Source organism: Lepidochelys kempii, chromosome 11 (genome assembly GCF_965140285.1).
Source record: "Lepidochelys kempii isolate rLepKem1 chromosome 11, rLepKem1.hap1, whole genome shotgun sequence".
Taxonomy (NCBI): Eukaryota; Metazoa; Chordata; order Testudines; family Cheloniidae; genus Lepidochelys; species Lepidochelys kempii.
Genome location: NC_136390.1, coordinates 59,411,024 through 59,425,805, shown reverse-complemented (window position 1 = coordinate 59,425,805; position 14,782 = coordinate 59,411,024). Strand labels below are relative to the sequence as shown.

The window sequence follows — 14,782 nt, the reverse complement described above, 5'->3', positions numbered from 1 at the left end:
CTTCCTGCGATGTCAGTCTGCCAACCTCAGTGTCTCTCTTATTCATGTTTTGAGCATATTTTTGGCAAGTAAGCAAAGTACCCATTTAATTTTCTACCTTTAGAACCACAGGACTATAGTTTCACTAACTGAACTTCTTTGATGTGAAACGCATACAAAACCAATGCACTAAAAGCAGACATGGGCAGTGAGATGGAATATGTTTTTTTAAGCAGAAGAAAATCTACTTCAGCAAAGCAAACAGCATAGGAAGGAGCAAAGGTTTGGGTTTGAGACCCATTTAGCCACTGCATAGGATAGTTGCACATTTTTTGAGAAACTGGGAACTTTTTTTGTTCATCTGCTTTTTGCACTTAATTTTTCATAGTGGAATGTAAATTTGATAATAAACATGTAGAAACGTGCTGTTTTACATGACACTTGTGGCACTGTGGTTTGTTCCATGCATGTGGATATAGATATAGATAGATATAAAAATATGAGTATGGTGGTGGTGGGTACTCTTATAAAAGGAGATTTGGCTTTTAAAAAAATGAAATGTTGCTAAAATACAGTAGATCTATATTTAGTGATGGTTAAATCTAGATAAGTGTTTATTGTATATCTTCTTTGCTGTTTGAAAAACCTTTTTGTTGAGAACGAAGAATTTCACATCTGCCTTTAAAAAAAGAATATCCAGATGTGAATGTCTCCTTGTCAGATTACATGCAATAATTAACTCTTGTGCATACTTTTTCTTTAATCCCACAACGGCTATTAAGGACTCTTAGCATTAGGATGACTCTAGCAGGAAGCCAAGAGGGAAAGAATGGCACAACCTCCCCTATATTTATGGAAAATCAGCCAGCATCTTTCAGTTCTTCCTCCAGTTTTTTCCTCCTTAAAACATGATTTCCTCCTTGGGAATAATGGGCTTCTTACACTCTGTACACCTATTTTTCTCACACAAGTTTCTTGTGCACGCTTAAATCATTTCAGACGGACTCCCTGGGCAAAAGGGTTTTGTGCACTCTCTCTTTAAGATAGAAAGAATATTAGTAGCCAATGAAGTGGCACTCTCCTGTTTCCATGGTGACAAGGGAAACTACCCTTGTCTTGGGAGAAGCAAAGATCCTGATAAGAAACAGGACCTACAAGGGCTGCTTTTTTCTGATAAACTTCCGCGGGTTCCAGTCTCTGGAAACGTCTGGACCCAAAGAATAAAGCCAGCTGCTGTATGAGAGTAACACAAAATGTAAAGTTTTTTTCCCCTTGTTTTGTTTGCGATTCAGATCTGCAAAGGGGACACACTCCATTGCTCTCGGGTTTTGTGTTGTAGAAACTAAAGAACTTGAAACTGCTGCTAAGACCCAGAAATGTTTTTAAAAAGCTGTTAAATCCAATAGATCATTCAGATGAATTTCTTGAGGGCTGGGCTCCCTGGAGGCCCCAAAGAGATTTCAAGTTATGTCCTGCCAGAAATAACCCTTTTTTTTTTTTTTTATATATATAAGTAGAGCAGGCCTGATTTGACTTCACCTGGAACTGTGGACTCAAGAGATCTAATTTATTTATCTTTGTTGTGGGCTCTGTTCAGCTTTGGGTTTTCTAAGGGTTTTTCAGCAGATTAGTGGGGGACGGGGACAATCTCTCAGCTTTATACACCTTGGAAACAGGAAGTTTTGCCTGAATAGTTGACTTAATTTTTTCCATTTCTAAATGTGATCTCATTACTCTTAGTTCTACCTCCCTTGTTAGCACACACAATAATCCCTTGCTGGTTACACCCTTCCAATACTTGTAGGCTATTACCATGATCCACCCCCCTTAGCCCTCTCCTAGCTCAATCTAGGCTACTTTAATCTTTCCTGTATTCCCCCCTAATTATTGTTCTTCTCTAAAGTGCCTCTAAATTCTTTCTAGTGTGATGATTCCACTGCTGAGTAGTGATGGTGTCAGCAGAGGGTATTATGGTAAATTTGTTACTGTTTTTTCCCATGTTCTGTGGAGCATGGTAGGTGGCCAGGAAGAGAAAATTTCATGGCAGTTTTGAAGAGTGGGACAGGATGCCGAGGGCTTGGGAAGAGCACAGAGTTGAAGGCAAATGGAGAGTGCAAACTGGAACCCATCAGTTGCTAGGGTCTTTAGAGCCTTACTCATGATGCACCTGGCATGCTACTAGGAACTGTGTCAGACTAGGTTGGGTACCATGACAACCCAGAGCCTTGGTACCTATGGTTACACTAGCGATCAGTTATCCTGGTGTGGTCGGACCACAGGCATATACAGCAGGTTGATTGCCTGCCTTGTCAGTGATGTTACAGCTCTCCATGCAGGCCAAAATTGCATTGATCTTTCTTTGGATCCCCAAAGGATGGATTTGTCCCAGCCCTACTTGTAAATGAAAGTATGAATCTCCATGACCATTTGAAAGTAGCCAGCTGTTTGTGAAATCTCCAAAATTCCTCCCCTGTCCACAGTGTGTCTGGGGCGGATCACTGTCTGAGTTAGATAGTTGGTGTACATGAAATGGAAAGATACCTGTGCTTGCATATGAGTATAAGATAAAGATCAGACTTGGAACCCTTAATGTGTGAGAGTGAATTCTGTGCTCAGATACATGTGTGTAACTTACAGAACTCAATGGGAGTTCCATGTATGCATCCAAGGGCTGAATCTGGCTTTCTGTGTACTGTGGCTGTGTTGGTCTCCCATAAGAAGAAGGTGATATTTTCTCTGACTTACAAAAAAATTCCAAGACTAGTAAACGCTTCTGACTCCTCATATCTTTGTTTCATCTCCAGCCTTTTGCCCAGCCAGGGTTCCTGCTATACAGACATGTCTCATTCCCCCTTTTTGTACTGTGCCTGTTGGGACCCTTGGAACGTGCAGGGTAAAAGGCTAATTAAGACCATGCCAGGCGTACCGAATCAGAAAGCCAGGTAAGCAGAAGCCATTGGAGGAAGAGGGAATTCCATTTTTTCTAATGCTTAACACCAGTTTCTTGCATTTATCTTTTATTTGGGCCCTATTAATAGTGGCGGGGCGTGTTGTAAGTTATATATACATATAAAGAGATGTGTTTAAAGTTACAGGTAACTCATGTGTATGCTGATTTTTATACAAGTAATGTATTACACTTTTATGTTATGTATGCCTTTCCAAATGCATATTACACAAGTTATATTGTAATGAGTTTAGTGCTGGTGTCAGGTGCTGTGTATATGTCATTTCTGTCATGCTTCCCTCAAGCCTAGAGGGAAGAGATGGGACTAGGGGAGGGCATTACTGAGAGGCTACTGTTTAGATCCACTACAGCTTATCTTAGCAGAATTCCAAGAGGCCATAACCCAAACCAAATAACTGGAGACTTGCTGTAACATCTGAGTATAGATTCAGGGCCAAAGTCTGCCCAAAATTACACCAATTCAATCTTATTGTGAAGGCATTGTCCTTGTGCTGGGGTGTGGCAAGGATATAGTCTGTCCCCAATCTGAAAGAAGCTGGCTAACAGGCTGCTGCTTCCAGGAGGTATAATCGTTTTCTGCTCTCAGAAGGCTGAATTGCCATGATTCTATAAATCTGGTTTGTTCCTGTTCCATAAATATGTCTGAATACCATTTATATTTTTAAACCAGGTGGTCCTCACTAGGCATGATCTTGAAAAACCAAAATAGTTTCCTGTTTGCTATAAAACCTCCCAGCACATCCAAGTAAGTATTTGTCTTTTTTGTGAAGAAGAGTGGGGGGCTCAAGAGTGGTATGTGACATGAAATGGCTTTCCAGTGTGTACAGGTGCTAACTCTCCCTTACGAGCTGCTCTGTTCAGAAGAAAACAGATAACTCCTATTAGCAGCAGTCCCAAGACTTCACATCACTAAATGGTATTGATGTTATGGTAATTTACACATGATGCACTAAAGCCTCAGTGGTGTGGAGTCTCACCAGCAAATGCATGTTACAGACACCACTCTTCTGCACTGCCTCCTTCCTTCTGCTTAGAGTTGTCACCAATTTAGAAAAAAAAAACTGACATCAGGGTTTGTCAAATGGCACCCGGACACACAAGCTGAAAACCAGACTGTCCAGGTGAAAACCGGATGGGTGGCAACCCTACCAGACACATAAGCCAAAAACCAGACTGTCTGGGTGAAAACTGGACTGGTGGCAACCCGAGCTGAGTGGTGGTAACTGCCTAGTACAGAGTACCTCAGTGAATGTGGCTGGTGTTATTGTACATACATATACAGTATGTGACCAACAAAATCTGAGTCCCGCAGGTAAGTAATAACATACAGAGATCACAAGCAGCTCCCAGGGAAACTGGTTGGCAAGCTCAGTATTGCTCTACTCACACGTCACTACAAAAAGGGGCACTTCTTTGTTCTCACCACCCTGGCAGCCCACGAAAACTGGGTTTAACTGAGTGCGCCTGGCTCTGATGTTTGAAGTGGAGCAATTTAGTCACTAAGCAACTCTACTCATCTGAAACTCTCTGACGAGGTGCTTTTCATTTGCAGACGGATATTGCCCAACAGAAAATATGGATATCGACTGCGAAGCAGAGAACTACCTGATGTGAGTAGAACAGGTGGAATCATTTGCTGTAGAATGCTAACAAGAATTTCTTCTTCGAGTGATTGCACATGTGCCTTCCACTTTTGGTGTGCCCAGGCCCCTCGCACAGTCATCGGAAATTTTTCCCTCAGCGCTACCCATCAGGGCAACTCAAGCACCCTCTGCTGCCTCGCACCACTTGCACCGATATAAAGGGCCCAGCCACCCCTGAGTTCCCTCAGTTCCTTCTTAGCACCTGTGAGGATCGTTGGAATTGTTTGTCTTGTCTTTGAAAGTGCTCTTGGTGTGTTCATTATAAATTATTTGTAGATAGCTTTCTAGACTTAGTGTTAGTACTTAGTGTGAGTTTTCATTTTTGGCCCCAGTTGTTTTGTTTTTTTCCCCTGTTACTTGGTACTGAAGGATGCCTTGGTCATTGGGCTTTAAGCCCTGCATCTCTTGCCTTAGGCAGATGCCCAGGAGCAACCCAAACTGCCGCTTCTTGAAATGTTTAGGGGAGGCTCGTATTTGGTCTCTTCAAAGATGGCTGGCCTCTGTTTATTCACTAAGTCGCCACCATCTGAACTCTGTGCCCTCTTGGGTACTAACTTTGCTAGATTGGTGGACGGACCCACTCAGTGTTTCTGGCGGTGTTCCCTTTGTCTGCCCTCAGCCTTCACTGACTGGTGACAGACCTGTCTGCCCTGGGGTGGGCAGCTCATTTGGGCCCCCTCTGAACTCAGTTTGTGTCCCTCAAGGAATCTCTCTTCATATCAAAGCCAGAGAACCAAGGACTGTCCACATCACCTGTCAGGCCTTCCTCTACCACATGTCAAGGGGAAGAGCCTCTTTGTTTTCACAGACAACATGCAGCGATGTTTTACTTTAGCAGTCGGGGCGCTCACTCTTCCCTGTTTTGTCAGGAAGCAGTTCACCTATGGTACTTTTGCATTGCCAAGTCAATCAAACTCGAAGCCTCTTACCCTCCAGGGGTGCAGAATGAGCTGGTGGCCCACCTAAGCAGATCATTTAAGAGTCACCACAAATAGACATTTTTGGAACAGGAAGTGCTTTTGCTCCCGACAAGGCTGCAGTCCTGCTTCCATCACAGACGCTTTCCTGCTGCCCTGGAAAAACAGGCTATTACGTTTTTCCCCCAATCCCACTCCTACACAGAATGATGCTAAAGATCGAGTGGTACCAGACCCAGCCTATATTAATAGCCTCAGCATGGCCTCGATGGCACTGGTTCTCCACTCTCTAGTGGATCTGTCAGTGGCAGCTCCAGTTTCACTCCTGTTGAACCCACACTTGATCTCCCAAGATCATGGACAGCTGCTCTACCCAAACCTGTGGGCCCTTCATTTAACAGCCACGAGGATTCATGGCTAAATGCTAGAAAAGAGTCTTGCTTGAAGTAAATGTGCCATGTCTTGTTAAATAATAGAAAGCCCTCTACCAGAACTGCTTACCTGTCAAAATTGAGGTGTTTTTCTGTCTGGACTCTTCAGGCTGGGGTCTTGCCAATATAGTCCTCTATCCTGCATGTCCTGGACCATCTATTGCACCTAAAACATCAGGGGTTAGCAATTTCTTGTATCAAGGTCCACCTGGCAGCAAGATCCATTTTCCATCCCTATATGGGTAACTGTGCTATGTTTCCTAATGATATGAGAATCAGGTTTGTGAAGGTTGTCCCATCAAATAAGGGACCCTGTCTCCCCAGGGACTTGAACCCAGTTTTGTTGACCCACTGTTTGAGCCTTTAGTAACATCGATCCATGGACCCACTGTTTGAGCCTCTAACAACATGCTTCTTGCTGCACCTGTTCCTAATGGTGGCTTTCCTGGTAGCTATCACTGTGGTCAAGCGGGTGGCTGAACTGCATGCTCTGACATCCAAACCACCTAATGCAATCTTTCTTAAGGATAAGGGGTACTTGCACCCTCATCGGAGATTTATTTCTAAAGTGGTATCTGATTTTCATAATAACCATTCAATTTACTTACCTGTGTGTTACCCAAAACCACATGCTAATAAAGAGAAACAATATCTGAACTCCATAGATGTTAGAGAGCATTGGCCTTGTACATAAACAGGACTGAATGGTTTTGTTCGTTAACCCAACTATTCATGGCCTTAGCAGACAGAATGAAGGGTCTCCCTGGTCTCTTCGCTAAGAATTTCATCTTGGATAATGTCCTGCATTCATGTTTGTGATCTGGCAGGTGTTTCCCCACCATGCATGGTGTTAGGGCATGCTTTGCCAATGTTCAGGGGGAAACAGACCTTCACTGCCTGTAGCTCTTAAAGATCCCGTGGCATTTGCAAGAGCTGGGGTGTCAAGCCCTCTAATCCTGAACATACTTCAACTTGGCTCATTAGAATTCTGCTCGACTTCCCCCTGCAGTTAATCTGGATAAGGTATTCTTCACTTCCTGCCCTCAACTCTGGGAGCCTGCTGTGGACACCAGGTCAGCAACAAAATTAAGCAAATTGTAGCTGCCTGGATCTTGGGTGCAGAGATGCTGTGCGTGGCGAATGCTGGACCCAGGATGTGATATTCTGTCTTGCTCTGGTGCTATGAAGGCAGCTGGAGGCCCTGTTGCAGAAATGTATGGGCTGCTCTTTACCCATGGGCCAACCATAAAACACAAAAGCCATATCATGGCACAGATCTGATTCTATAATGGCGCAGATCTGATTGATTTTGGGGAAGGGTCCTTGGGTGGGGAATCCCATTTTTCCTTTCTGCTTATACGGGGAATACTGTAGAAAACACTCCTGACAGTTTCAGAGTGAGAGAGAGAGAGCCCTTTAATGGGTTTAGGGTTCCAGACACTGGGTTTCCTGAGCTGAATATCTTCTCTTTTGGCCCCAGACTTCAGGGGAGTTCATAGAAATCTCACCTGGTTATACCTTGACTCGGAGTAAAGAACATCTCTCCGTCACACTAGGGGAGGAATTTTTTGAAAGAAAAAGAACTACTGAAGAACCGGCCCCTCCCTTTGTTCCCAGGTAATCTTAGAAAATCTGTTAAATGGGAAGAAAAGTGGTTGAATCTTAAAATAGTCTTGTTCCCCCCACCAAAATAATAGTGTGTGAGGAACCTGTGAGAGCTTGCAAGAGGGGACATGACCCTCATGAGCGCATACTGCATAGACAAGGGGCATTTGTCTAGCCCAACTGAGTGTAAAGCTGATGTGAGATTAGAATCTGCCCCAAGGTAAACACCTGGTGTGCGTTAAGAGAGAGATGAAGAGTCTGATTCTTCTCTAATTTAAGTAACTTGGGAGCGATTCCACTGACTTCATAGATGTGAGAGCAGAATCAAGCTTCTCTCTGGGTTTCTGGTTTGCGAGAGTTTTGGGTTCTGTTCATTGTTCTGCACATGGCACTCCCAGGGTTGTCACAAAGGTAGAAGAGAGAGGTGTGCTCTGTAATCTGATAGTGTTACTGCAATTTTAGAATCAGTTGTACAGTCTCAGCCATAGTGCTCTGCCTTCCAAAGGCCTAAATGGGGGATAAGGAGCCAAAGTGAGGGATGCTACTAAAATAGCATTTATTTTAATGAGGGGAGTTTTATTTCTGTAACAAAAATAACATTTTTTTAATGATGGAGTGTTTCTAAGGCACACAGAACAGTAAGAAAATGGGAGAGCCCCAGGTTGGTGTGAGAGGATCATTCAGGTCCAAACTGAAGAACTAGTAAGAGATCAGATCTCAACTTTTAGAAGAGGCAATTTCTATACCACAGTGCTAGCTGAAGAAAGTGTAACTTTGGTGCATCTGCACAGAATGTGTTCATAGCTTTCTGATTTCAGGCAAAATATAAGACAAATAAATGCTTTGTTTCTGACTTGCCTTGAAATGCCTGTATCTGGCCTTCTCACCAAGCACTCCCATCCACTTCACTGTCTGTTTTTTAGCACCTACGACCAAGGGGGCCATGTATGGGTGTTGAGGCTGAAAAGTCAATGTAAAACCATTATAGGTTTTTGGATGCTGTATAGTATCCTGCATTATGGGAGGAGTTGCTAAGGAACAAACTTCAGAGAACACTCAATAATGAGCCGCCTCTTAGATGCAGTCATGTTTTTTGCTTTGCAACAAACTCATGTCATCTGCTCTAACTCAACCTGCAGAAGTTTGATGTGCATTTAATCTTTCACTCTCTTTGCAGAAGCCCAGTGAAACTTGAGACGTGAGTATGGCTTGTTTTGTGGGGTTTTTGGGTCAAAATCAAAAACTGAACTTTCTGTACATTTTTAACCTCCTCCTCCTCACCACCCGCAGGAATCTGGTTTCATTCATTACCCTGAATGCTGTTTCTTGGTTAACTGGTGACAGCAAGATGTGCTGTTATATACAAAGTGTCTGCTTCACCTCCTTCCACCCTGGAGATGGAACACTGTTGTCCCATTGCTTGTTTTGTGTTGAGGGCTGGAAACTGAGTCTAAATGTAGATCTCCTGTAAGGAAAGCAGATATTAAAGTAAGAAAATAGTATGTATATTCAGATCTTGTTCAGTCAGTAGACATTTATAGTGACTGAATACGGTTTGGAAACTACTGGGACATGAAATACACTCTGATGAGAAGATGGGGATACCCAAAATCTGGAGCCAAATACCCCTTAACTTTTTGTGATTTGGATTTGAATGTTGTGTTCTGGGCCTATCAGATGCTAGTACTTGTGCAAATGTTGCAGCCCATTAACATTTCAAATTATTCTGTTTTAATGTTTAACATAATTTGGTCATTAAGTTTGATCTTTTTCTTTAAATGTGCTCGTCCCTCTGTTTGCTTTCTCTGTTTGGAGTGCTCTTGTGACCTTGAATCTGGTATCTAGCTGCCATTGGGAAGATACTAGAGCGAAGCAAAGTGAAGTGTTCAGTAAAAGCCCATCTGTGGTCTGGGACCCAGTTTTCATTCTTTTAGCTCTAACAGGCTAAGAGGCAGCATGTTTAGTCCCTTGGGAGGAGCACATCACGTGTTGCTCAACAATGGTCCTTCCAGCTGATTACGCAGCAGCATTGATGGTCTCCAGGGGGAGTCCTGCTTGGTCCCCTTTGGACAGAAAGGCGGTAGTTAAGGCATGAAGCCTTCAGGATGCTGTAAAAGAGAGAGGATGACCAAATAGGGTCACAGGGAAGCTTCAGTAGTGGATGGAAAAAGTTGCCCCAATGAAAGTGAAATTTATCTAGAAGTCCTGAGCACCAGTAAGAAGATTCAAAGACTCTCACTACAAGAATCAGAGAATATCAGGGTTGGAAGGGACCTCAGGAGGTCATCTAGTCCAACCCCTTGCTCAAAGCAGGTCCAATCCCCAGCTAAATCATCCCAGCCAGGACTTTGTCAAGCCTGACCTTAAAAACTCCTAAGGAAGGAGATTCCACCACCTCCCTAGGTAATGCATTCCAGTGTTTCACCACCCACCCCGTGAAAAAGTTTTTCCTAATATCCAACCTAAACTTCCCCCACTGCAACTTGAGACCATTACTCCTTGTTCTGTCATCTGGTACCACTGAGAACAGTCTAGATCCATCCTCCTTGGAACCCCCTTTCCGGTAGCTGAAAGCAGCTATCATTCTTCCTTCCTCATTCTTCTCTTCCGCAGACTAAACAATCCCAGTTCCCTCAGCTTCTCCTCATAAGTCATGTGTTCCAGTCCCCTAATCATTTTTGTTGCCCTCTGCTGGACATTTTCCAATTTTTTCACATCCTTCTGGTAGTGTGGGGCCCAAAACTGGACACAATGCTCCAGGTGAGGCCTCACCAATGCTGAATAGAGGGGAATGATCATGTCCCTCGATCTGCTGGCAATGCTCCTACTTATACATCCCAAAATGCCGTTATCTTTCTTGGCAACAAGGGCACACTGTTGACTCATATCCAACTTCTCGTCCACTGTAACCCCTAGGTCCTTTTCTGCAGAACTGCTGCCTAGCTGCTTGGTCCCTAGTCTGTAGCGGTGCATGGGATGCTTCCATCCTAAGTGCAGGACTCTGCACTTGTCTTGGAGAGGCAGTAGCTAAGATAATGGAAGAGTTCTTTCGTAGATCTAGTGCTGTCTATACTGTGGCTCAGGTTAACTTAACTATGTCTTTCAGGTGTGAATTTTTTCATACCCCAAGCAATGTAGCTAGGTTGACTGAGCCCTGGTCTACATTACAGAGTTGGGTCAACATAAGGCAGTTTACATTGACCTAACTCTGTTTGTTGAACCACATCAGATTTCTTTTGGCCCAATCCTCTAATTTGTCTAGGTCACTCTGTATCCTATCCCTACCTTCCAGCATATCTACCACTCATCCCAGTTTAGTGCCATCTGCAAACTTGCTGAGGATGCAATCCACGCCATCCTCCAGATCATTAATAAAGATATTGAACAAAACCGGCCCCAGGACTGACCCTTGGGGCACTTCACTTGATACCGGCTGCCAACTAGACATAGAGCCATTGATCATTACCCGTTGAGCCTGATGATCTAGCCAGTTTTCTATCCACCTTATAGTCCATTCATCCAGCCAATACTTCTTTAACTTGCTGGCAAGAATACTGTGGGAGACAGTGTCGAAAGCTTTGCTAAAGTCAAAGAATAACACATCCACTGCTTTCCCCTCATCCACAGAGCCAGTTATCTTGTCATAGAAGGCAATTAGGTTGACCTGCCTTTTGGAGAGGAAATACCATCCATTCAATTTTAAATCTCATGCTACCATGTTGAGAAATCCCCTTTCTTTCTGCTGATGAGAGCTGTAATACTTAGGAGACAGGTAGGGTTGCCATCACTCCAGGATTGACCTGAAGTCTCCAGGAATTAAAGATGAATCTTTAATGAAAGATTGTCATGTGATGAAACCTCCAGGAATATGTCCAATCCGTATTGGCAACCTTAGAGACAGGGAATGATACAAAGGGTGCTTTGATTGCTGTTAACCAACCTTTCAGTGTCTGGGGTGGTCACTTTCAGAGTTGGGATTGTAAAATTCGCCAGAACACACCGCTGGAATAAATCAGAGACCCAAATGCACCAACTCTCCACAAAGATGTCCCACATTCTGACCAGTGATGGTCAGTCTCTGTTTGCAGCCGCTGACCCTCTCCTCCTCCTTCCCTCTGTGCAGCTAGACTCCCTCCCTTCTCATTGTGCCAGATGGGGTGAGGTGCCTCCATGTGGGCAGGATGTCAAAGCTTGTTTTATTCTGTGACCTTATTTTCCTCTGGTGGCCTTGTTGCTGCTGAAGGGAGCAGGAAAAGGAGCTGCACTGGAAAGTAGGTTGCTGGGCCAAAAGACCCCAAAGGGAAGGGGGCGGCGTCCCTAATGAGTGGGTAAACCACTGATAAACATTTCCTCAGCCCCAGTGGTAAAACAGGCTGCGGGGAGATTACACACCCATTCTGCCGCCCTGCCGGCTCGAGTGGGAGAAGCAGTGAAGGGGCTGACACCGGCCCCAGATGATGAATTCCAGTAGTGATATTATTTCTATTTCCACCACTGCTCCTATTCGAACAACAAGATTGTCCCAGCAATGGGCCCAGGGCATGACAGAGAGATGGTGTATCATTGTAGGGAGGATATTATTACTGACTTAGAGGAACAGATTGCTGAGCTGACAGACATGATGGAGCAACTGCGCAGAGATCATCAGGCCTCCCGCAAACTGGTGAGTCCACCCGGTTGTCATCTCTCCCTTCTTCTCAGAAAGTGCTCCATGAAGTCACACTGTCTGAAAGAGGCTACAGGGAAAGGACTGACTAGACCACACAGCATTGCCTGGATCCTTTCAGTGCCATTATTAGTGACTGACTGGCTAAAAGAAAAGGAGTACTTGTGGCACCTTAGAGACTAACCAATTTATTTGAGCATGCATACCGTGGAAACTGCAGCAGACTTTATATACACACAGAGAATTCTCTGTGTGTATATAAAGTCTGCTGCAGTTTCCACGGTATGCATCCGATGAAGTGAGCTGTAGCTCACGAAAGCTCATGCTCAAATAAATTGGTTAGTCTCTAAGGTGCCACAAGTACTCCTTTTCTTTTTGCGAATACAGACTAACACGGCTGTTACTCTGAAACCTGACTGGCTAAAGTGCACCCAGATTGCTGGGTGTCCACGTGCCTGCAGGAGGCAGTGTTGTCTAGCGGTTAGTGCAGAGAACGGGCAGGCGGGGCACTTGGCTAATTATTTATGTGCCATAAATGTGCATTCCTTTACAGCCAAACAGTAGCTTCATGGAGGGCAGCATTTTTAAAACCACCTAAGTCACTTGAAAGTCACTGAGACTTATGCTCCCACGTGAGTTCAGCGCTTTTGAAACGCCCACCTGGAACGACTTCCCTGCGGTTTGAGATTTAGAAACATTTGCTCTGATTGCGATTGGTGACTGGAAAAAGAGCCATGGCTTGGGTAATGAAGAGATCTCTGCATAACCAGCCTAGGATGGAAAACAGTTAAACAGCATGTTTGTCAAGGGGAAAATGAACAAAAATAACACCTTTTCTGTACTGGGATCGGAATTGTAGCTATCACAGTTCTGAGCCTGCTGTGGACAGGATTTGTAGTAACCTGACTGGAGTTATGTCATTAGCAGATGTTTTCCCTCAAACAAATGGCAGGGTAAGTACATTTGCACCTTATTAAAAACTTGTCTCCTTTCCTTTCAAGTTGGAGAAGGATATGGAAGAAAAATGCAATGAAATGCAACAGGAGCATGAAAATAAGATCAGGTACGACTGCTGCGCTATGCAAGGAGAAAGCACATATGTGAACTGAACGCTGGATACCACAGTTGTCTCTACAAGATTTTACATCTTGTGTGGTTTTGGATGTTCAGAATAAGAGACAACATGGCAGTATGTCTTCTACAAAATGAGCCAAGTTTGGGATTGACTCACTATGATCTCTATACCATAATTATTATTGGGAATGGGAAAAAATGCTGACATTTAAATTTTGGGGAGTCTGATTTGGGGCATCCAGATCCAGTGGCTTTGAGTCCAGGCTAGAATTAGACTCACTTTCCAATCCTGGATACCATGGGAGCAACGGTATCATGAGGCCATTAGTACTTAGATTTTGTACCATGGCTGGTGAAGATATTGTGAGATTTTATTCTCTCATGCTATTTCCATCATCCATAGGCGAAAATGTGACATGAACAGCTGTTCTTGTGAGATCTGAAGCTGGGCACTTTCTTGGAGTAATGGGAGGGCATGGCAGTGTGTCTGCCAGTGTCTCAGTGTTTTCCTTTGCTGACCAGCCTAATCTTGACTTCACTTTGTGTTGGGGACATCAACATTTCTTTCATGTCCCTACTTTGTCCAGAGCTTAGGGCACCATGCTGTCTTCAGCTGATGAGGTGCTAGGTGCCATCCGCACATTGTTGGCATCCAAGCTCACAGCACGATGTACCTTTCTGGAGGGGTCTTGCATACTTGTTCAATGAGTGGTGACAAATCTGAGCTGTGCCGCTCTCTACGGCTAACTGTCACCCAGGACCCATCAGCGTGCTCTTGAAGAAGAAAGAATAGAGCCAATGTGGCACAATTTTGTGCTCCCCCTCCACCCCCGCTGGACTCTCAGATGGCTAACAGAACCTTTTGGCCCAGTACTATCTCCCTACTATACCCAACTATGAAGTCTGAGTGGGAAACCATCAATCTACGTTTTTATAAGGTTCCTCCTTACTGTAGTAACAATGATCCGCAATGAACTCGTCAGCTTGGGAAAGGTTATTGAGAAGGTGGGGTGATGGGCTAAGTCTAGCAACACCTGACTTCCTCCAGCAACCCCACGTGCAGTCAACTCTTACTTCACAAACCAGAAAATATACATTTGAAACTAATATCTAAACTGACTTTAGATGCCCCTTGTACAACATCACTAAATTCTGCTCATATCAATCACCTCATTAGAAACTAATGCACTTTAAAGAGAGAGAAATGCAGAATGAAAGACGAAAACTAGGACCCAGAGCAAATAAAATAAGATAAATGACTAGCTGGGATATGCCCAGCACAAACAAAATACATGATGGTGTGAGATGCCATTAAAGCTTCTAATGGCTACTTGTTTAGGAAGATCTGCATGACACATCTGTGGCCCCTCCACTTATGAAATTACACCCCAAGTTATATTTTCTCCACACACAAAGAGCAACCATATACTTTCAGCCTGGCTGACCTTTATTTTAAAACACATGAAAACAACAAAACAAGAAAGAACAAAAGTAAAGTC

At 44.0% G+C, this 14,782-nt stretch overlaps 1 protein-coding gene across 1 annotated transcript in view; it reads left to right on the top strand.

Moving 5' to 3' along the window:
- The first annotated feature begins 204 nt into the window (after window positions 1-204).
- The window catches only part of FLACC1 (flagellum associated containing coiled-coil domains 1), a 31,117-nt gene continuing 16,539 nt past the window's right edge, over window positions 205-14,782 (top strand). Inside the window, exons 1-7 of the mRNA XM_073306416.2 lie at window positions 205-2,921; window positions 3,618-3,692; window positions 4,500-4,557; window positions 7,419-7,555; window positions 8,721-8,741; window positions 12,113-12,206; window positions 13,211-13,272. Of these exons, the coding sequence (XP_073162517.1) occupies window positions 2,569-2,921; window positions 3,618-3,692; window positions 4,500-4,557; window positions 7,419-7,555; window positions 8,721-8,741; window positions 12,113-12,206; window positions 13,211-13,272 (800 nt within the window). The 5' untranslated portion in view covers window positions 205-2,568. The remainder of the gene's footprint in view (window positions 2,922-3,617; window positions 3,693-4,499; window positions 4,558-7,418; window positions 7,556-8,720; window positions 8,742-12,112; window positions 12,207-13,210; window positions 13,273-14,782) is intronic.